Genomic DNA, 24,677 nt, shown 5'->3' with positions numbered 1-24,677 from the left:
ATAGTATACTATCTAATTTAACTTGTATGATGAGTTTATACAAACACCATAATTACATGGAGCCATGAATAGAGAATGAGAATTTATTGGTTTGTACAGGTTAGTATGATACCCCAATACATCCCTCAGTAATCTGAGAAGAAGATAAAAAAATGTATTTGCAAACTCCCTTTGATGAACTTGGAGAAACCGGAAATATTAAACTTCTCCACCTGGGGAAGACCTGATATTCCCACAAGCTTTGGATACTACCAATTTAATAGGCCAGGTCCTTAATCTTGGGGCTTACCCTTATGAAACTTATTCCTGCAAAAGAGAAGCTAAGACTATAATTATCCTACGAGTCACCTCCAGAGAACCTCTTTTTTTGCTCAGATATGGCCTCTCTCTCTCTAAGCCAACTCAGCAGGTGAACTGACCTCCCCTTCTTATGTGAGACATGATTCCCAGGGATATAAATCTCCCTTGCAGTGTGGGACCTGACTCCAGGGTATGAACCTGGCTCTTGCATCATGGGACTGAGAAAGCCTTCTTTACTAAAGGAGAAAGAGAAATGAAACAAAATGAAGTTTCAGTAGTGGAGAGATTTCAAATAGGGATGAGAAGTCATTCTGGAGGTTATATTATGCATTATATAGATATCTCTTTTCAGTTTTTGATGTATTGGAATAGTGAGAATAAAATGTCAGACACTGTTGAACCATAATTCAGAAGCCTTGATTCTTAAAGATGAATGATTCTTGAAGATGAAACTATCTGGTGGTTGTGGGTTTCTGGAAAGTTACCCTAGTGCATGGAACCTTTGTAGAATCTTATAGAATGTCTTAGGTGTTCTTTGGAAGTGTCTGGAATGGTTTTGGTTGAGGATTGGCAAGTTATAGTAGGTAGCAATTCTAACCAAGGCTTGCATAAGAGGAATCTCCAGAGTAGCCTCTCAACTCTATTAGAACTCTCTCAACCTGTGATTCTTTATTTCTTACACTTCTTTTCCCCTTTTTAATCAGTATGGCATTGTTGATCCCACAGTGCCAGGTCCAGTCTCATCCTTGGGGGTCATCACCCATGCCAACAGGGAGACTTTCACCCCTGGATATCATATCCCATGTAAGGGGGAGGGCCATGATTTCACTTGCAGAATGGGACTTAGAGAGAGAGAGACTACACCTGAGCAGCAAAACAGGTCCTCCGGAAGTAACTCATAAGCATACTTATAGGTAGAACAAGTTTCTCTGCTACACACATAAACTTCACAAGAGTAAGCCTCAAGATCAAGGGCTTGGTCTATTTATTTGGGTGTCCTTCATGTTTGACACAGTACCAGGGGTTTCCCTAGGGGTAAAGTTTAATAGTTTCACATTTTATCTCCCACCCCTCAAGGGACTTTGCTAATATTTTTTGATTATCTGCTTAATATACTCTGAGATGTATCTAGGCATTGCATTAAGCTATACAGGATTAAAAGCCCTCATTCTTATTCTGGGTTGCCTGTGTTTGGATTGTTTAAGTGATCTATTCAGACAGGTTGAGTTAGATTATGAGTTGCAGAAAATTTAGGTTCTGAAAAAAATAAGCCTTTCTTCCTTTGGTCTCAAAGAGTAGGTGAGGTTCTAAAACATAGACAGTGTCTTCCTTACCCCTGTATTCCAAATTACCCGAATCCCAACCTGACAGATTTCATTCATATTTCAAAATACCAGGTTATGCATATATAAAACAACTTGTCAAATCCAGAAATAATACTTTCAACTCTGGACTAAATGTTACTGCTTTAAGAGCTTACAATCTTGGCCCCTGTTTTCTTATAAATACTTTCTATTTATAGAAAGGAGACCATAAAATCATTGCTCTTTTGTTTCTGGCTTATTTTGCCTCACCAAATGTGCCGCAAGTTCATTCACAATGTTGCATATCTGACAACTTCATTCCTTTGTGTAGCAGCACAATATTTGATCATATATATATGTATATATGCACCATCATTCACCAGTCTACTTCTCAGTCAGTGCCTCCTTCAGATATCTCCATTCATTAAGCATCATATATAATGTCCAAAGTCCACAGTCCATCAACACTCTCAATTTTAGATAATTTAATTGTTCCCAAGAGAAAGATAACCAATAAATACACCCTCACCAAACAGAAAATCCAAACCTCCCCTTAACTTTTGCTCCTGCCCCCATTATTTACTCCTGCTGTTGCTGTCATACTGTTGATGTCTTCCTTTTAAACATAGTTCATAGCATGCAATAGCAGCTTTCCCCTATACCCTGAAACTATACGCTTTTTGTATAAGATTCATACCTTTGAAGTAGTTCATGCAAGAACTTATTTATATTTGTAGGGTTAATCAGGGGGACACGTGGGTCTATACAACCCCTTTCAATCATATTCACCTTCAATATGGGAATATTGCTTATAGACCCACTAGTGAACCACCTTCACTTCCATCTTTTCCCTTACATTTGAGTTCAACTTCGTTAGCTGACAGTTCACCCATCTCTAACTTCCATGTATCTTTAAGACCCTATATTATGTATTATAAGCCTCCAATTGTACTTTTACCACGGTCATAAGGTGGAATTATACAATATTTATCATTTTGTGTCTGGCTTATTTTACTCAGCATTGTGTCCTCAAGGCTCATCCATCTTGTGATGTGCTTCAATGTCATTTCATCTTACTGCTGCATAATATTCCATCATATGTATATACCACATTTTCTTAATCCACTCGTCTGTTGATGAGCACTTAAATTGTTTCCATATTTTGGCAAAATTGTGAATAATTCTGCTATGAACATTGGTGTGTTCATGACACAAACATGTCTGTTTGTGTCACTGCTTTCATTTCTTCTGGGTATATACCATGGTATTGCCAGTTCATAGGGCAACTTGATGTTTAGTTTCCTAAGGTACCACCAAACTGTCTCCATAGTGGCTGTACCACTATCTGTACAATCCTACTGGCAGTGCGTAAGTGTCCCAATTTCCCCACATCCTTACCAACATTTGTAGTTTCCTGTTTGTTTGATAGCTGTTCTTATAGGTATGATGTGGTATCTCATTGTAGTCTTGCTCTGCATTTCCCTGATAACTAATGAAAATCAGCATCTCTTCATGTGCTTTTTAGCCATCTATATTTGCTCATCAGAAAAAAATGTCTATTCATATCTTTAGCCCACTTTATAATTGGGTTGCTTGTTCTTGTGTTGTTGAGTTGTATGATTTCTTTATGTATACAGTATATCAAACTTTTGTCTGATGTGTGATTTCCAAATATTTCTCCCATTGAGTTGGCTGCCTCTTCACCTTTTTGACAGTCTTTTTGAGGCACAAAAGAGTTTCCATTTATCTATCTTTTTCTTTTCTTGCTTGTGCTTTGGGTATAAAGTTTAGGAAGCTATTTCTTAATACTAGGTCTTGAAGATGTTTCCATACATTTTCTTCTAGGAGCTTTATGGTACTAGTTCTTATATTTAGGTATTTGATCCACTTTGAGTTGATTTTTGTGTAAGGTGAAAGGTAAGGCTCCTCTTTCATCCTTTGGCTATTGATATCCAGTTCTCCCGTGCCATTTTACTGAAAAGACTACTTTTTTCCCTGTTTAATGGATTGGGGAGCCTTGTCAAAGATCAGTTGACTATAGATTTGGTGGTCTGTTTCTCTACTCTCAATTTGATTCCATTGGTCAGTTCTTCTATCTTTGTGCCCGTACCATGCTGTTTTGACCCACTGTGGCTTTATAATGAGTTTTATAATCAGGAAGTGTCAATACTCTCACTGTGTTCTTCTTTATAGGATGCTTTTAGCTACCCAGGGTCTCTTTCCCTTCCACATGAATTTGGTAACTGGTGTTTCAAATTCTTCAAAGTAGGTTGATGGAATTTTTATTGGTACTGCATTGAATTGGTAGATTAATTTGCATAGAATTGACATCTTAACTATATATAACCTTCTTATCCATGAGCAGGGAATATCTTTCCACCTATTTAGATCTTCTTTGATTTCTTTTAGCAATGTTATGTAGTTTTCCATGTACAAGTCCTTTATGTCCCTAGTAAAAGTCATCCTAAATACTTGATTCTTTTAATTGCTACTTTGAATGGATTTTTTTCCTTGACTCCTCAGTTAGGTCATTGCTTGTGTATAGAAACATTATTGATTTTTGCACATTACTCTTATATCCTGCCACCTTGCTGAATTTGTTTATTAGCTCAAGTAACTTTGTTGTAGATTTCTTAGGATTTTCCAAGTATAATATCATGTCATTTGCAAATAATGAAAGTTTTACTTCTTCTTTTCCAATTTGGATGGCTTTTATTTCTTTTTCCTTCCTGATTGCTCTAGCTAGAACTTCTAGTACAATGTTGAATAATAGTGGTGACAGAGGGCATCCTTATCTCATTCTTGATCTTAGGGGGAAAGCTTTCAGTCTCTCTCCATTGAGTATGATGCTGGCTATCAGTTTGTCATACATGCCCTTTATCATATTGAGGAAGTTACCTTTAATTCCTAGCTTTTGAAGTATTTTTATTTAAAAAAAGTTGAATTTTGTGGAATGTTTTTTCAGCATCAATCAAGATGATCATGTGATTTTTCCCTTTCAATTTGTTAATGTATTGTATTACATTAACTGATTTTCTTGTGTTAAACCATCTTTGCATTCCTGGTATAAATCCCACTTGGTCATGGTGCATAATTCTTTTAATGTGTTGTTGGATTCAATTTGCTAATATTTTATTGAGAATTTTTGCATCTATGCTCATTAAGGAGATTAGCCTGTAGTTTTCCTTTTTTATAGCATTTTTACCAGGTTTTGGTATTAAAGTGATGTTAGCTTCATAAAATGAGTTAGGTAGTGTTCTTTTTTCCTCAATTTTTTGGAAAAGTTTGAGGAGGACTGGTGTTAGATCCTTATGAAATGTTTGATAAAATTCCCTTATGAAGTCATATGGCCCTGGCTTTTCTTTGTTAGAAGCTTTTTGATGACTGATTGAATCTCTTTACTTGTGATTGTTTTGTTGAGATCGTCTATTTCTTCTTTGCCAGTGTAGTTTATTCATGTGTTTCCAGAAATCTGTCTATTTCATCTAAGTCGTCCTATTTCTTGGCATATAATTATTCATAATATCCTGTTATGATTTTTTTTTATTAATTCAGAGTCTGTGGTAATGACCTCCCTCTCATTTCTGATTTTGTTTATTTGCATCTTCTCTCCTTTTTTCTTTGTCAGCCTTACTAGGGGTCCATCAATTTTATTAAATTTCTTAAATAACCAACTTGGTTTTATTGATTTTTTCTATTCTTTTTTCTCCCATTCACTTAACTCTGCTTTAATCTTTGTTACTTCTCATCTTCTATATGCATGGGTTTAGTTTGCTGTTCTTTTTCAAGTTCCTCCAGGTGATCAGTTAAGTCCTCAAGTTTTGCTCTTTCTTATTTTTTAATATAAGCATTTAGGGTAATAAATTTCCCTCTCAGCACAGCCTCTGGTGCATCCCATAAGTTTTGGTATGTGGTATTCTCATTTTCATTCATCTTCAGATAGTTACCAATTTCTCTAGCAATTTATTCTTTGACCCACTGTTTAAGAGTGTGTTATTTAATCTACATGTATTTATGAAAGATTCTTTCTTTGATGGTTATTGATTTCCAGCTTCATTCCATTGTGCTTTATTCAAAGAAAGTGCTTTGAATAATTTCAATGTTTTTAAATTTGTAAAGACCTGTTTTGTGCCCTAGCATATGAGCTATCCTGGAGAATGCTCCATGAACACTTGAGAAGAATGTGTACCCTGGTGTTTTGGGGTGTAATAGCTTATATATGTCTGTTAGATCTAATTCATTTATCAAGTTGTTTAACTTCTCTGTTTCCTTGTTGATTGTCTGGGTGTTCTAACACTTGATGGAGTTTTGATGGAAATTTCATTAAGCTTATAGATTGGTATGTGGAGAATATATATTATTATGATGATAAATCTTACAGTCCATGAACAAGACAATTCTATTCATTTATTGAAACTTTCTTTAATTTTGTCACCAGAATTTTGTAATTTTCAGTAGATACTGTACTTGTTTTGTTAACTGTATATTTAAGTATTTCTTTTGAAGCACTTTTAAATTGTATTGTATTTTGGGGGGTTAGGGGGGATATGGGCAGGCACTGGGAATCGAACCTGGGTCTCTGCCATGGCAAGTGAGAACTCTGCCACTGTCCCGCAATTGCCCACCCAAATTGTACTGTATTTTTAATTTCAGCTTCTGCTAGTTGCAAGAGCATACAAATAAGATTGATTTGGGGGCATTGGTCTTGTGCCCTACAACCTTGCTGAATTCATTTCTTATTCTAGGAGTTTTTGTAGATTCCTTGGAATTTACTACATAGCCAGTAATGCTATCTGTAAAGAGAGATAGTTTTATTTCTTTCTCTCTAATCTGGATGTCATTTATTTCTTTTTCTTGCCTTATTGCAGTGGCTAAATCTTCCAGTTTGTGAGCAAATATCCTTGTTTTCTTTCCAATCTTAGGGGGAAAGCATGTGATTTTTACCATTAAGGATTATGTCACCTATAGACTTGCTGTAGATGATCCCGGTCAAATTGAGATAATTACCTCTATTCTTAACTTGTTGAGAGTTTTTTTTTATCATGAATAGATGTTGTATTTTGTCAGCAGCTTTCTGCTCATCAATTAATATGATCATATGGTTTTTTAACTTAATTTGTTGATAGTAGATTACACAATTTCAAGTGTTGATACCACCTTGCAAAACTGGAATAAATCCCATTTGGACATGGTTTATACATTTTTGGATTCTGCTTGCTGATATTTTGTTGAGAATTTTTGTTTCTAAACTCATTAAGGGATTTTGATCTGTAGTTTTCTGTTTTTTACTGTCTTTAAGTTGGGTATCAAGATAATAATGGCCTCATGACAAAAATTTGCAAGTGCTCTTTCCTTACACAAAAGATTGTGTAAAGTTGGTATTGATTCTTTGTTAAATGTTTAGTAGTTCTGCAGTGAAACCATCTAAGCCCAGAGACTTCTTTGGGGTGCACTTTTCAATTAATTTAAAAATGCTTAATTGTGATACTACAAAGTCCCTAACATAAAGGGAGATAGAGCCAAAAGTACCCTAAAAGATTTTCATGCAGGCATTTAGAGTCTTCCTACAACACTTCTAGAATAAACTATTTTTAAGGCTCACATCTCAGGTTCTTCACAGACAGTGAAGCAGCATACCACAAATTACTCATTCTGACTTTCTTTATCATGTTTCTCACAAACAGAATTTCTCCTTTCATTTGCTACTCAAACTATACTTTCCTCATTACTATTATAGATTCAACATGAAACTAATTATCTGACCATGTCACAGTTCCATTAGGTATAAATTCATTGGTATTATCCTTTTTGTGTCTTTTAAACTGGAAAAACTGGTTCTGAGTGATCCAGAAGTCCACCCAACTATCTATAGTACATGATTAGGTATTCATTTAAGTTACATCTAAAACCATAATAACATTTCTGACTAGGATAAGGTATGTAATTGTTTATTAAGTACATGAAACCAAATACAATGTTCATCCTTCTTGTGTATCCACTGCAATGAGATGAAAATAAAAATAGAAAAACATCTTCTAGAGTTACAGAAAACAACAAAACAAAAAGTAACCTCTAGAGAGTAAGTTAGGCATCAACTTGGGTAAATATCACTGATACACTTAGAAAAAACGAAATACAGAGATGCTGCCCAGCTTTCATTAGAAAATAATGTTTGCCAATTCAAGTGTAAATGGATATGTTAATAATTGGTGACTATGACTTTTCTAGATTACTATTAAATACCAATTCTAAAATGAATGCATTTGGGTGGGCCACGGTGGCTCAGCAGGCAGAGGTCTTGTTTGCCATGCCGGAGACCCGGGTTTGATTCCTGGTGCCTGCCCATGTGAAAAAAAAGAAAAAGAAAAAAATTAAAATGAATGAATTTATTTTAGTGATTTACTTCTTTTTTTTTTTAATTTTTTTATTAATCAAAAAAAAGAAAAGAAATTAACACAACATTTAGAAATCATTCCATTCTACAAATGCACTCAGTAATTCTTAGTATCATCACATAGATGTATGATCATCATTTCTTAGTACATTTGCATCGATTTAGGAAAAGAACTAGCAAAACAGCAGAAAAAAATATAGAATGTTAATATAGAGAAGAGAATTAAAATAATAATACTAATAATATATATATATATATATATAAAGGAAAAAGAAAAAAAACAAAAACAAAAGATACAAACACACAAACAAACAAACAAAAAACCATATTTCAGGTGCAGCTTCATTCAGTGTTCCAACATAGTTACATTACACTTAGGTATTATTGTGCTGTCCATTTTTGAGTTTTTGTATCTAGTCCTGTTGCACAGTCTGTATCCCTTCAGCTCCAATTACCCATTATCTTACCCTGTTTCTAACTCCTGCTGGTCTCTGTTACCAGTGATATATTCCAAGCTGATTCTCAAATGTCGGTTCACATCAGTGGGACCTTACAGTATTTGTCCTTTAGTTTTGGGCTAGACTAACTCAGCATAATGTTCTCTAGGTCCATCCATGTTATTACATGCTTCATAAGTTTAGTCTGTCTTAAAGCTGCATAATATTCCATCGTAGGTATACGCCACAGTTTGTTTAGCCACTCGTCTGTTGATGAACATTTTGGCTGTTTCCATCTCTTTGCAATTGTAGATAATGCTGCTATAAACACTGGTGTGCAAATGTCCGTCTGTGTCTTTGCCCTTAAGTCCCTTGAGTAGATACTTAGCAGTGGTATTGCTGGGTCGTAATCCATTCTGCCATTCTATGTCTTTTGATTGGGAAATTCAGTTCATTAACTTTTAGTATTATTACTGTTTGGATAATATTTTCCTCTACCATTTTGGCTTTTGTATTATATATATCATATCTGATTTTCCTTCTTTCTACACTTTACTCCATACCTCTCTCTTCTGTCTTTTCGTATCTGACTCTAGTGCTCCCTTTAGTATTTCTTGCAGAGCTGGTCTCTTGGTCACAAATTCTCTCAGTGACTTTTTGTCTATAAATGTTTTAATTTCTCCTTCATTTTTGAAGGACAATTTTGCTGGATATAGGAGTCTTGGTTGGCAGTTTTTCTCTTTTAGTAATTTAAATATATCATCCCACTGTCTTCTAGCTTCCATGGTTTCTGCTGAGAAATCTACACATAGTCTTATTGGGTTTCCCTTGTATGTGACAGATTGTTTTTCTCTTGCTGCTTTCAAGATCCTCTCTTTCTCTTTGACCTCTGACATTCTAACTAGTAAGTGTCTTGGAGAACGCCTATTGGGGTCTATTCTCTTTGGGGTGCACTGCACTTCTTGGATCTGTAAATTTAGGTCTTTCATAAGAGTTGGGAAATTTTCAGTGATAATTTCTTCCATTAGTTTTTCTCCTCCTTTTCCCTTCTCTTCTCCTTCTGGGACACCCACAACACGTATATTTGTGCGCTTCATATTGTCATTCAGTTCCCTGATGCCCTGCTCAAGTTTTTCCATTCTTTTCCCTATAGTTTCTGTTTCTTTTTGGAATTCAGATGTTCCATCCTCCAGTTCACTAATTGTAGCTTCTGTCTCTTTAGATCTACCATTGTAGGTATCCATTGTTTTTTCCATTTTTTCTTCTTTGTCCTTCACTCCCACAAGTTCTGTGATTTGTTTTTTCAGATTTTCTATTTCTTCTTTTTGTTCAGCCCATGTCTTCTTCATGTCCTCCCTCAATTTATTGATTTGGTTTTTGAAGAATTTTTCCATTTCTGTTCGTATATTCAGCATTAGTTGTCTCAGCTCCTGTATCTCATTTGAACTATTGGTTTGTTCCTTTGACTGGGCCATATCTTCAAATTTTCCGAGCGTCATCCATTATTTTCTGCTGGTGTCTGGGCATTTGATCAGATTTCCCTGGGTGTGTTACGCAGCTGGTTGAAAGCTTTTTCTGTGAAATCTCTGGGCTCTGTTTTTCTTTTCCTGCCCAGTAGGTGGCGCTCGTGGCGCTCGTCTGTCTGCACCGCAGTTGGCCCGGGAAACCGCGCGTGGAGGTGGGGGTCGCTGGCCGCCGCGGCTTGGGAGAGTGCCGGTCCTAATTGCCCAGCTGGCCCGAAATGCCAAGCGTGACGGGAGGGCCCCGCTATCCAACGTTCCCAGTCAGGCCGGTGAGCCACGTGCGTGGAGGGGACCCCAGTCGCCAGCCGCCCCGGCCGGGAAAACGCGCCCCCTCGGGTAGCTCACCGCAGCAGATTCTCCCTGCCCGTTCAGCTGTTCCAGAATGGGGTACGCTGTCTTTTTGGTCTCTGTCGTGACTCTGGGAGCTGTTTCGTATTGTTTCTGTTTCTTTAGTTGCTTTTCTGGAGGAGGAACTAAGACCCGCGCGTCTTACTAAGCCGCCATCTTCTCCGGAAGTCTCAGTGATTTACTTCTTAATTAAAAACTTCAATTCTGTATGCAATTGTTTAACCTATAGGGACTTTTAGATACTTTAAATAAAGAAAAATGCTAGCAGAATGTGAAAAGAGGAGAGAAAAAAGAGAAGGTGAAAAGAAGAGGAAGAGTAAAAGGTAAAAGAGAAATAAAGATGAGAAAATCAAGAATTGGATAAAAATATTGAGGGCAGAGAAGTAAACTAAGAGTAGGAGAAAGTTTGAAGTCGAGAAATTGGAAAGCAAAAGACATAGCAAAATTGTGCTGGGAAGATGAATTAGTACCCTATATGTAAATAGCTATCAAATCTATTATACAAATTCAACTTCTCACCTAAGCTCCTGATTGATTTCTTTAACTACTTTCTGAACTCTTCTATTGGATTACACAGAGACATATCAAAAGGAGTAGGTCTGTCTTAATTTGCCACAGCTACTATGATAAATACACACAATGGGCCAGCTTAAACAAGAATATATTGGCTCATGATTTAGAGGTCAGAAGTCCCAGATCTAGATGCCAGTAAGTCTATGCTTTCTCTCAGAATCTGCGGTGTTCCAGTGATGATTTGTAATTACAAAGGCTTGCATTTCCTATGTAATACAGAACTGAATATCTTGAAGTGAGAGACTACACAAACAAACGCCCACAGTTGGAAACCAAGCATAAAGAAAATAGCTTCCACTGGCTGTGAAAGGATGGGAACAGTATTATGCTAATGACAAAATGCTTAAATTGTTTCTTATCATAATTTAGGAGGTAGAATACATGAAAACAAAATCTCAAAATCTAGGAGAAGCAACTAGAAAGAACCAGAAAATTAGGTGTTGCTTGCTATTAGCAAGGCATTTCAAGAAAGAGATGAACTTTAAAATGAATTGGCTTGTTCAAAAGCAGAAATGAAAGAAAAAGAGAGCACAGTGTTTGGAAAAGCCCCACTGCTACTAGACCTCTAAAAGTAAGAACTATTGTTTAGAAAAGTATCAAGCAAAAACTTTCGAATTAAACTTCTCAGTTAAACAAAGTAACTCAACATTTTTTGGCAAAGAATTATTAAGAGTATTAAACTCCTATCCATGCTTTTTGTTACAGATAGACTCAGGAAGTCTCCATTATGTTGGAAGAGAAACATGGAAGTGAGAAAATCATTTTTTTTAAAAAAAAAAGGAAGCAAAACAGAACTAATCTAGAAAGAAATTTTAGAAATTTTAATGTATTGACACATGGAAACGACTAGAAGCAATAAGATCAGAAACCTATTACTATTTTGAGACTATTAGCAAAAAAAATGACAAGGCTGGTTTAAAAATGTATGTACTGTGAGCTTTAAAATATCTCTCAAGCAAAAGTGGGGTCTAAAGCTATGATGCCTTCAAGAAAGACAAACTCCTCAACACCTACTTCAGGTTTTGCCAAGGAAGAAACAACAGACAAGAACCTCCTGAAGGGCAAAGAGTCAGGGGTCTGGCAGCTTCTCACAGAGAACAGATCTTGGGACTAATCAAGAAATTTTGCTCACCATCAGGATAGGGACCCTTCCATTATGTCTGTTCAGACTTGCTACAGACCAGTGACTGTGCTTCCAATTCTTTCTTTTCCTGAATGGAAGTGTTTGTTTCTGCTTATTCGGCCTCTTTGGTACCAGTTTATATGGGTAGAGGAGGTTAGAAAGTTTGTCATTTTGGGCCATCACTCACAAAACCATGAGAAACCATATCTCTCACTGTGCATCACCTGGAAGTCCTGCATTTTGGCTCTCCAGATGAGTGACTGGATGGAACTTATGTTGTCTCCCTTGGAAACAAAAGAATGTCTCCTATGTGAGGAAGAAATGGTGAAAAAAAAAAATAGTTGATGGGTAGAAAGATATACCACAGCAGAGACAATGTTGTGTCTTCAGCAATCTCCATTCTTTTACTCCTAGACACACAGAGAGACACTTTTGTAATTAGGTGCAGCTTTGTGAATCAGTTCTGGCCAATAGGCTGTGAACAGAAGTAATATAAATAATTTCCATTCCTGGTCTCTAAAAATTGTGAGGGACCTCACAACCCTCCACATTCTCTCTCTTGCTTTGTCAGCCACCTTGATGCAGGGAATTCATAGGAGGACTCTGAAACTCTGAGATTGTGAAGGCACTAAATGGAAGGAGTTTGGTTCCTGAATGATTTTATAGAACAGAGACACCTCCATCCACCACTCCTAATATGTATTAGATTGTGACATGAGAAAAAAATAAACCTTTATTGGGTTAAGCTAATGAGGCTTTGGGGTTACTGTTAGGGCAGTTGGTCTCCCCTGACAAATATATCTCCCAGTTGGACACTGAAAGTTACTCTCAGTTTTCCACTCTCTCTCACCTCTGACACATAATCATTTTTACTTTTTTTTTTCTTTTTTCTTTTTTTTTTTTTCTTTACATGGGCAGGCACCGGGAATCGAACCCTGGTCCTCAGGAACGGCAGGCAAGCATTCTTACCTGCTGAGCCACTGTGGACCACCCGACACATAATCATTTTTATATGTCTAGAGAAACCTATATGTTCTTTAAATCCTTCTCTTCCCTTTCCCTACTGCCATTGCCTAAATTCAGGTCCTCATAATCTTGCACCAAAATTATTGAAATAATCTCCTAATTCATTGTCCTATGTTCTAGTTGAGTGTCTATATTCCTATTTCATCTTTGACACTACGTCCAGACAACTCTTCCTAAACTACAACTTTTCCTACTTAAAATCCCTGAATGCCTTCTAAGAACTTCAGAGAAATTCCAAACTCCTTAAAATGCACTACAAAGTCTTCAGAGCTTCATTTCCCACCCTCCCCCTGCCCCACCATACCACATGACCTCAAAACTTCTTCCATATGCAAGTATCTGCTAGGTTTTCCAATTATGCATCTCCTTAAGTAACCACCTCTGGCCTGACTGCTTGCTTAGGGTTAAAGAAAGAACAGGTTCTTGCTCTCAAAAATTGCTCTGGCTCTTGCACACTTAATTTATCCACTGATAACCTATTCCTCATCTCTCATACTTCACCCTTCATTCATCAACCCTAACTTATTTCCCTTGTTCATTCTGAACCCTTGGTTCATTTTCCAATAGTCTTAATTTCACATTTGTGTTTAGAATAATGTTTTATTCTAGTTCCCCTAATTCTAATCTGACTCCACCTGACCTCATCCCTCAATTCTATACTCATACTGATGAATTTCAGGGTAAGACCCTCCCCTGTACCAGGGTTTCCTCTTTCTGCTCATCCCCAAGACAATCAAGTCTCTGGCATTGCTTCTACTTTTCCCACAATGGAATCCTTGTTCATTTGCCCCTGCTTTATGAAATTGAGAAAAGGACATGAACATGTGTTTCTTCAATCTTCCATTCCAGTCTCTCTCACCTCTGACATATAATCATTTTTATCATTTTTATATGTCTATTTGGAGTATATTATTTGCTCCATTTAAAATATCCATACCTACTATTTTGCCTGGAAATTCCTACTCATTGTTAAATCCCTGTTCAAGTATTGTTTGCTCTTGACCCTCAAAGCAGAGTTTTGCCTTCTATTTTCCATAATCCCATACTACCTTTTCAACACTTCTATTTTATGACTGGTCTCATTATATTTTAATATTTTGTTTAATGTTTCTCTCCTTCTAAAGAGAAAGATCTTTGAGGCCAAAATATTTTCTTCTTCATTTTTATATCTCTGATTCCTAGCAGTAAGCAAGATGTATTTCTTAAATGCATAAACTTATAAAATCACTGGCATTCAAAATGTAGTTGAGTAAGAAAAAAAATGGTGTGATTCAGAGCATGGGGTCATTGAAACCACATTAAGTATGGTCAAAAGATATGACTCTGTAATTAACACCAGGAGCAATGTGTAAAGCATCTTATCCTCCCAAAATCATGTACCAACTAGGTCATGTCTAAGAATTTTTCCAACTCCAAATTCTCTGAATTGCCAGACATATTCCTCCCATACCAAAAGAGGGGCAGAGGGAGTGGGGACACATGCAACAATTGATTATGGAGAACATTAGACCCTGAAAATTACTTTTTTGGGAGGGTTGATGTGTTCTAAATATGATCAGTTTACTGTCTCACACATTAATAGTAGTGATACTTTGTTGATCAGTATGAGTTGTCAAATACTGTATTCTCTCTTTAGAAAAATAAAGATTTCTTGGTTGCCTTTCCTAAACCCTGTCTTTTCATTAACACACCTTTTTGAAATTTTGTCTGATTACTGTCTAGCTTCAAAATTATCAAGAACTTCTGAAAAGTTTTTGCCATTTCATTCATAGTTACTTCTGAATATGTAATTAGAAGTACATCGGTTTTAGAAGTAATTATTTCATAGTCAGAAGTTAGCTGTTTCATGAGAAATAATATATCATAAAGGGAAAATTGCCAGTGGTATTGGCCTGGCTTTATTCAACTTGTTTAAGACTTCAAGTCTGTCATAATTGAAACTTGTCCAAGCTCAGGCTTAAAGGGTTAGGAACATATGCATGTTATCAAGTCATTATTGCATTATCACAGTCAGTTCTGTTTGTGTGCTGGACAACAACTTGTCTATCTACTCTAAGCCTGAGAATGAAACCCTAATGCTAATATCAGGCTGCTGGGGAAAATGGCAAAAGCTAGACTGTGGTACGATTAAGAGTCAACTGTCTATGCAATCAAGTTTAGGAATCTTGGGGAAAAATTGCTCTGGTGAGCATGTTTGGTGTGGTCCTTTCACATATTTAGAAGTTTGATATACACATTTAAATAAATATATCAGTTTTTCAGAAAGGCCTGCTATCTCACAAACCTAACAGAAAAGTTTTTTTATAAAGTTCATGGTGATCATTGATATAGTTAGAACTGTATCTTGAAATTCCCTTTCTCTTTGAGAAAGAAATTAAGAAATTTCACCAATTTTATCTTTTTATTTTAGGAAGATTTTTTAAATGAAAAAATGTCGGAAATATGCAGAATGGGATTTTGAATAGGGTTTTTCTTTCTTTACCACAAGGTTTTAATTACTGGGAGATCCTAGATCCTGTTTCTTCCTATACCAGTAGGGATTTGCAGAAATTACACAAACAGATTGTGGGAACAGAGACCAAAGTGTGAGTTTCCCATGATTGTTTTTCTGTTAAACCAGAGTCTTATAAGAGTATAGAAATTTCTATTCCTTTTGACCACATTCTTCCAAATATATGTTATCTGTGGCCTAAGATTTAAGTCCACTATTTATCTGAAATTCAAGGAAAGCCAAACATCCCACAGAATTCATTAGTCAGTTAAGCAAATATCCAGTGTTTGAGTGCCTAAAAATATACAGCAACTAATGTGACAATTTATTTGAATAATTTTAGTGACCTGAATACATATATAAATTTTAATATCTTAAAAAACTATATCACAGTCTTTATTTTCTCACTGGCACTGCAAATTCCTGAAAACAGTTTATTCCAATACATAATTATACTGCATTCAAGGAGAAAGGAGATAGAAACAATACCTAATAACAATAGCATAGATGAAATCCTAACATCAAGTTGGCAGCCACACCTTCACAATCCCAAAATTCTTGAGGAGAATTTCAAGGACTTAAAGATGGCCACAAATTATTTGCTATTCCTACCACTGAGTTAAAGTAAAATTCGTCTCCCCTTGAGTCTGTACTGGTCTTAGTACATTGACTGATGAGTAGAATGTAATAGATGGGTTGTTCTAGGACTTCAGAGACCAGGTCATAAGAAGCTTTGCAGCTGTGTCTAGGCTTCTTGGGGCATTCTGTCTAGGAGCTCTGAATCATCATGTAAGAAGTGTCACTCACCTTGAGACCACTGTGCTTTGAGGAGTCCAAGGCACATGAAGAGGTCCTTCAGGATAAAATGCCACATGGAGAGAGATAGAAACCAAAGAGCACAAAAGAAATGTTAGCCATCTTGTAAATGGATTCTCTACTACATGTCTCAGCTGATGCCACAAGTGGACCAGAGACAAACTGCCCAGCTGAGTCTTTTCCTCAGTTTCTGAGACCAGAAAATCATGTGTAAAATGAAATTATGATTTTAAGCAATAGACTGGTGGATGGCTTGTTATGCAGCAATAGATAAAACAGCACAGAATTTGGTACCTGAAGTTTGATGCTAGAGTAGCAAAAACCTAAATTATGTGACACTGGCTTTTGGGTTGAACAGTGAGTAAAAACTGAAGGATTTCTTTACTGGGTTTCATTGGGCTTGATGGACAGTGAGGAAATTGTTACAGGAGTTTAGAGAAAAAGCCAACCCATATTTTATAGTGACAGAAAGTTTGGCAACATTGTGTCTCCTAGTAATTTGCAAAAATATATGTATATACTTAATGAACTGATGGATTTGGCTAAAGAGATTTTCAGGCAGAATGCTGAAAGTGGCTAGATACCATAAAGCATATATAGAGAGAAATAAACTAAAAAAAAAAAAAAAAAAAACTCAGCTTTCAAGCAGAATTGACAAGAAATAAAAAGAGGCAGAACTTAATGCATTTGAAAATAAAATTGTTTTTAACCCCAGTTTTTCCCTCAGCAGAAGACTCTCAAAATAAGGAATGGCCTTTAGGTAAATACCAAATATGGAACAAGATCATGAAGCATTACCTAGGTGACCTCAAGGCTATAACTTTAAGATTCAGTTGAGACCTCAGAATGGCTTTAGGATATATAGAGAGTAGGGCTTCTAAAAATTTATGTCATCCCTCTCAGTCTCTCTTTTCTAGACAAAAAAGGGCCTCTTAAAATCTTAAGTGAATTGTCTCTAAGGTTTCCAACTCTCAAGTCCTTGATACTAAAAAGGGTCTATCTTACATGGAATCTTGAATAGATTTTATTTGAGATTTTGTTGGTTTGTCCAGGTTAGTGTGATGCCTTTATATATCTCACCTAATTTTGGCAGTGAACAAAAAGGTGTAAGCAAAGTCCCCTTGGAGCACTGGGGAGAAAGGAGGAAATAGTCAACTTCCCCATTTGGAGAATTTCTGATTTTTTCACAAGCGGTAGAGACAACTGAATCAATAGGCTGAGCCCTTGATCTTGAGTTTGCACCCATGAAACTTATTCCTGCAAAGGATAGGCTAAACCTACTTAAAATTATGTTTAAGTATCACCCCCAGAGAACCTCTTTTGTTGCTCAGATGTGGCCCTTCTCTCTAAGCCAACTCAGCAGGTAAACTCACTGTCCTCCCTCCTGTGTGGGACATAAATCCCAGGGGTATAAATCTCCCTGGAAATGTGGGACAGAAATCCTGGGATGAACTGGGACCCAGCATCAAGGTATTGTGAACATCTTCTTGACCAAAGGGGGAAGAGAGAAATGAGATAAAATGAAGTTTCAGTGTCTGATGGATTTCAGAATCAAGAGGTTATCCTGAAGGTTATTTTTATGCAGTATATAGATATCTCTTTATAGTTTATGGTATATTGGAGTGGTCAGAAGACAGTACCTGAAACAGCTGAGCTGTGTTCAATAGCCTTTATTCTTGAAGATGACTGCATAACAATAGAACTTTTACAATGTGACTGTGTGACTGTAAAAACCTTGTTTGTCTCATGCTCCTTTTATCTAGCATATGGACAGATGAATAAAAAATATAGCTAAAAAACAAATAACAAGTAACCTCCCAAGATGGCGGCTTAGCAATGTGCGTGTCTTAGTTCGTCCTCCAGAACAACTATTAAATAACCAGAAACAGTACAGAACAGCTCCCGGAGCCACAATAGTGACCAGACACACAGTGTACCCCAGTCTGGACCAGCTGGACCGGCTGTGAGTCTCCAGAACAGTGAATTCCCCAAACCACAGTGCCCAGCACCCCTCTCCCACAGGCAGCTTCCCAGAGGGAAAGGAAAGAGACTCTAGCAGTAGCAGGGACTGAGTCCAACCAAACACCAATTGTGGCATTAATAAACAAATTCTGACTACTAAAAATAGGCCCCCAGCTCAGGTCAAACTGGTCAAGGCGGAGGTCGCTTATTGGGCTAACCGAAAAAGAGGAAAGGGGACGAAATAGGTTTTTGTGGCTGTTTCTATGGAGGCTTGGCTGCCTCTGGATTCAGCAGTGGGACTACTTGGGCTGCAACTACCCCAGGAATAAGCAGAAACAGACTGCTTTCAGGGCTATCTCCCACGTGTGCCTTCCCCAGGGGAGGGGTGAAGCCCAACTTAGGTGGAATCCCTCTCTCAAGGAAATCAGACCCCAGGGCTTGGCAATTCGAAGTCATTAAAACCAGCCTACAACCTCTCCTCTGTCTCCACCACACCCCCAGCAGGGAGAGTCTTCCAAAGTTAAAGGAGCCAAAACATCTTTTGCTGGTGGGACCCGCAGACAGACAAGTGCCACATACTGGGCAGGATAAGAAAAACAGAGCCCAGACACTTCACAGGAAAGTATTTCAACCTGCTGGGTCTCACCCTCAGGGAAAACTGACGCAGGTGACTCCTTCCCCCTGATAGGAGGCCAGTTTAGTCTGGGAAAACCTGGCTGGAGTCTGTAATACCTATGTAGACCCTCCTAAGGGTGGGGAGGGAAAAGGCACCTTACAGGCAGGACAAGAAACAAGAAAACAAGAACTTAAAACTTACCCTCTGTTAAATAAAACTTAAGCTAGAGGCCCAGAAAAACCTGAACTGAAGGTGAAAGAACAGATAGACAACAAACTCATCTAGCAAGAAAACCCTAGGTAAGATAAGTGAAAGCAATCTCCAGAATAAACTAATTAAGGTAATTAAATGTCTAGATGCCAGCAAAAAATAACAAATCACACCAGGAAAATTGAGGATATGGCCCAGTCAAAGGAACAAACCAATAGTTCAAATGAGATACAGGAGCTGAAACAACTAATTCAAAATATACGAACAGAAATGGAAAACCTCATCAAAAACCAAATCAATGAATTCAGGGAGGACATGAAGAAGGCAAGGAATGAACAAAAAGAAGAAATGGAAAATCTGAAAAAACAAATCACAGAACTTATGGGAATGAAAGATATAGTAGAAGAGATGAAAAAAACAATGGAAACCTACAATGGTAGATTTCAAGAGACAGAGGTTAGGATTAGTGAACTGGAGGATGGAACATCTGAAATCCAAAAAGAAACAGAAACAATAGGGAAAAAAATGGAAAAATATGAGCAGGGACTCGGAATTGAATGATAATATGAAGCACACAAATATACGTGTTGTGGGTGTCCTGGAAGGAGAAGAGAAGCGAAAAGGAGGAGAAAAACTAATGGAAGAAATTATCACTGAAAATTTCCCAACTCTTAGGAAAGACTTAAAATTACAGATCCAAGAAGTGCAGCGCACACCAAAGAGAATAGATCCAAATAGACATTCTCCAAGACACTTACTAGTCAGAATGTCAGAGTTCAAAGAGAAAGAGAGGATCTTGAAAGCAGCAAGAGAAAAGCAATCCATCACATACAAGGGAAACCCAATAAGACTTTGTGTAGATTTCTAAGCAGAAACCATGGAGGCAAGAAGACAGTGGGATGATATATTTAAATTACTAAAAGAGAAAAACTGCCAACCAAGAATTCTATACCTAGCAAAATCGTCCTTCAAAAATGAAGGAGAAATTAAAACATTTTCAGACAAAAAGTCACTGAGAGAATTTGTGACCAAGAGACCAGCTCTGCAAGAAATACTAAAGGGAGCACTAGAGACAGATATGAAAAGACAGAAGAGAGAGGTGTGGAAAAGAGTGTAGAAAGAAGGAAAATTAGATATGACATATAAAATACAAAAGGCAAAATGGTAGAGGAAAGTACTACCCAAATAGTAATAACACTAAATGTTAATGGACTGAACTCCCCAATCAAAAGACACAGACTGGCAGAACGGATTAAAAAACAGGATCCTTCTATATGCTGTCTACAGGAAACACATCTTAGACCCAAAGAAAAACATAGGTTGAAAGTGAAAGGTTGGGAAAAGATATTTCATGCAAATAACAGCCAGAAAAGAGCAGGAGTAGCTATACTAATATCCAACAAATTAGACTTCTAATGTAAAACAGTTAAAAGAGACAAAGAAGGATACTATCTACTAATAAAAGGAACAATTCAACAAGAAGACATAACAATCATACATATTTATGCACCGAAACAGAATGCCCCAAAACACATGAGGCGAACACTGCAAATACTGAAAAAGGAAATAGATACATCTACCATAATAGTTGGAGACTTCAATTCCCCAATCTCATCAATGGACAGAACATCTAGATAGGGGAACAATAAGGAAACAGAGAATTTGAATATCACAATAAATGAACTAGACTTAACAGACATTTATAGGATATTACACCCCACAACAGCAGGATGCACCTTTTTCTCAAGTGCTTATGGATCATTCTCAAAGATAGACCATATGCTGGGTCACGAAGCAAATCTCAACAAATTTTAAAAGATTGAAATCATACACAACACTTTCTCAGATCATAAAGGAATGAAGTTGGAAATCAATAATAGGCAGAGTGCCAGAAAATTCACAAATACGTGGAGGCTCAACACCACACTCTTAAACAATGAGTGGGTCAAGGAAGAAATTACCAGAGAAATCAGTAAATATTTCGAGGCGAATGAAAATGAAAACACAACATATCAAAACTTATGGGATGCAGCAAAGGCAGTGCTAAGAGGGAAATTTATTGCCCTAAATGCCTATATCAAAAAAGAAGAAAGGGCAAAAATTCGGGAATTAACTGTCCACTTGGAAGAACTGGAGAAAGAACAGCAAACTAACCCCAAAGCAAGCAAAAGGAAAGAAATAACAAAGATTAGAGCAGAAATAAATGAAATTGAGAACATGAAAACAATAGAGAAAATCAATAAGACCAGAAGTCGGTTCTATGAGAAAATCAATAAGATTGATGGGCCTTTAGCAAGACTGACAAAAAGAAGAAGAGAGAGGACGCAAATAAATAAGATCAGAAATGGAAGGGGAGACATAACCACTGACCTCACAGAAATAAAGGAGGTAATAACAGGATACTATGAACAACTTTATGCTAATAAATACAACAATGTAGATGAAATGGATGAGTTCCTAGAAAGGCATGAACAACCAACTTTGACTCAAGAAGAAATAGATGACCTCAACAAACCAATCACAGGTAAAGAAACTGAAACAGTCATTAAAAAGCTTCCCCCCCCAAAAAAGTCCAGGACCAGATGGCTTCACATGTGAATTCTACCAAACATTCCAGAAAGAATTAGTACCAACCCTGCTTAAACTCTTCAAAAAAATTGAAGTGGAGGGAAAGCTACCTAATTCATTCTATGAAGCCAATATCACCCTCATACCAAAACCAGGCAAAGATATTACAAAAAAAGAAAACTACAGACCAATCTCTATAATGACTATAGATGCAAAAATCCTCAACAAAATTCTAGCAAATCGAATCCAGCAACACATTAAAAGAATTATATATCATGACCAAGTAGGATTCATCCCAGGTATGCAAGGATGGTTCAACATAAGAAAATCAATTAATGTAATACACCATATCAACAAACCAAAGCAGAAAAATCACATGATCTTCTCAATTGATGCAGAAAAGGCATTTGACAAAATTCAACATCCTTTCCTGTTGAAAACACTTCAAAGGATAGGAATATAAGGGAGCTTCCTTAAAATTATAAAGGGAATATATGAAAAACCCACAGTTAATATCATCCTCAATGGGGAAAAACTGAAAACTTTCCCCCTAAGATCAGGAACAAGACAAGGATGTCCACTATCATCACTGTTATTCAACATCGTGTTGGAAGTTCTAGCCAGAGCAATTAGACAAGAAAAAGAAATACAAGGCATCAAAATTGGAAAGGAAAAAGTAAAACTATCACTGTTTGCAGATGATATGATACTATACGTCGAAAACCCTGAAAAATCCACAGCAAAACTACTACAGCTAATAAATGAGTATAGCAAAGTGGCAGGGTACAAGATCAACATTCAAAAATCTGTAGTGTTTCTATACACTAGTAATGAACAAGCTGAGGGGGAAATCAAGAAACAAATTCCATTTACAATTGCAACTAAAAGAATAAAATACTTAGGAATAAATTTAACCAAAGAGACAAAAGACCTATACAAAGAAAACTACAAGAAACTGTTAAAAGAAATCACAGAAGACCTAAATAGATGGAAGGGCACACCATGTTCATGGATTGGAAGACTAAATATAGTTAAGATGTCAATTCTACCTGAGTTGATTTACAGATTCAATGCAATACCAATCAAAATCCCAACAACTTATTTTTCAGAAATAGAAAAACCAATAAGCAAATTTATCTGGAAGGGCAGGGTGCCCCAAATTGCTAAAAGTATCTTGAGGAAAAAAAACGAAGCTGGAGGTCTCACACTGCCTGATTTTAAGGCATAGTATGAAGCCACAGTGGTCAAAACAGCATGGTACTGGCATAAAGATTGATATATCGACCAATGGAATAGAATAGAGTGCTCAGATATAGACCCTCTCATCTATGGACATTTGATCTTTGGTAAGGCAGTCAAGCCAACTCATTTGGGACAGAACAGTCTCTTCAATAAATGGTGCCTAGAGAACTGGATATTCATATGCAAAAGAATGAAAGAGGACCTGTATCTCACACCCTATACAAAAGTTAACTCAAAATGGATCAAAGATCTAAACATTAGGTCTAAGACCATAAAACAGTTAGAGGAAAATGTAGGGAGATATCTTATGAATCTTATAATTGGAGGCAGTTTTATGGACCTTATACCTAAAGCAAGAGCACTGAAGAAAGAAAGAAAGAAATGGGAGCTCCTCAAAATTAAACACTTTTGTGCATCAAAAAACTTCATCAAGAAAGTAGAAAGACAGCCTACACAATGGGAGACAATATTTGGAAACGACATGTCAGATAAAGGTCTAGTATCCAGAATTTATAAAGAGATTGTTCAACTCAACAACAAAAAGACAGCCAATCCAATTACATAATGGGAAAAAGACTTGAACAGACACTTCTCAGAAGAGGAAATACAAATGGCCAAAAGCACATGAAGAGATGCTCAACGTCCCTGGCCATTAGAGACATGCAAATCAAAACCACAATGAGATATCATCTCACACCCATCAAAATGGCCATTATCAACAAAACAGAAAATGACAAGTGCTGGAGAGGATGTGGAGAAAGAGGCACACTTATTCACTGTTGGTGGGAATGTCAAATGGTGCAACCACTGTGGAAGGCAGTTTGGCGGTTCCTCAAAAACATGAATACAGAATTGCCATATGACCCAGCAATACTATTGCTAGGTATCTACTCAAAGGACTTAAGGGCAAAGACACAAACGGACATTTGCACACCAATGTTTATAGCAGCATTATTTACAATTGTAAGGAGATGGAAACAGCCAAAATGTCCATCAACAGATGAGTGGCTAAACTGTGGTATATACATACGATGGAATATTATGCAGCTCTAAGACAGAATAAACTTATGAAGTATGTAACAACATGGATGGACCTTGAGAACATTATGCTGAGTGAGACTAGCCAAAAACTAAAGGACAAATACTGTATGGTCTCACTGATATGAACTGACATTAGTGAATAAACTTGGAATATTTCCTTGGTAACAGAGACCATCAGGAGATAGAAATAGGGTAAGATAGTGGGTAATTGGAGCTGAAGGGATACAGACTGTTCAACAGGACTGGATACAAAAACTCAGAAATAGACAGCACAATACTACCTAACTGTAATGTAATTATTTAAAACACTGAATAAAGCTGCATGTGAGAATGATAGAGGGAGGAGGGCTGGGGACATAAATGAAATCAAAAAGAAAGATAGATGTTAAAGATCAAGATGGTATAATCTAGGAATGCCTAGAGTGTATAATAATAGTGAAATGTACAATGTACAAATTTTTAAAATGTTTTTGCATGAGGAAGAACAAAGGAATGTCATTATTGCAGGGTGCTGAAAATAGATGATAATTAATATTTTAAATGTCACCTTATGTGTGAGACTAAAGCAAAAAATATTTATTTGTTACAAAATTTAGATTTTGATTTGAGCATTTCCTAATATAACTCATGTAGATAGTTTGATTGAATGTCATAAGTACTTGGAATCTCAGGTAGCACATGAGATTTTGTTGGTTTGTCCAGA

At 36.8% G+C, this 24,677-nt stretch overlaps 1 protein-coding gene across 32 annotated transcripts in view; it reads right to left on the bottom strand.

Moving 5' to 3' along the window:
- Positions 1 to 24,677, bottom strand: part of LOC143681453 (uncharacterized) — a 241,337-nt gene that overhangs the window by 51,115 nt on the left and 165,545 nt on the right. For 13 of the 32 annotated variants that reach the window (XR_013174631.1, XR_013174629.1, XR_013174630.1 and 10 more), the window contains 2 exons: positions 16,327 to 16,372; positions 12,227 to 12,308 (listed from right to left, as the gene is read on the bottom strand). The exons of 6 other annotated variants lie outside the window; for them this stretch is intronic. Coding sequence is in view for 5 of the 26 variants with exons in the window: in XM_077158513.1 (XP_077014628.1) it covers positions 12,227 to 12,308; positions 16,327 to 16,372 (128 nt within the window). In the remaining 21 variants the exon portion in view is untranslated. Of the gene's footprint in view, positions 1 to 2,234; positions 7,943 to 12,226; positions 12,309 to 16,326; positions 16,373 to 24,677 lie in introns of those variants that run through there. 13 more of the 32 variants (XR_013174639.1, XR_013174636.1, XR_013174640.1 and 10 more) reach the window with 2 other exon arrangements.

Source organism: Tamandua tetradactyla, chromosome 4 (genome assembly GCF_023851605.1).
Source record: "Tamandua tetradactyla isolate mTamTet1 chromosome 4, mTamTet1.pri, whole genome shotgun sequence".
In the NCBI taxonomy this organism is placed as follows: domain Eukaryota; kingdom Metazoa; phylum Chordata; class Mammalia; order Pilosa; family Myrmecophagidae; genus Tamandua; species Tamandua tetradactyla.
This window is presented reverse-complemented; position numbering and strand designations above follow the sequence as displayed.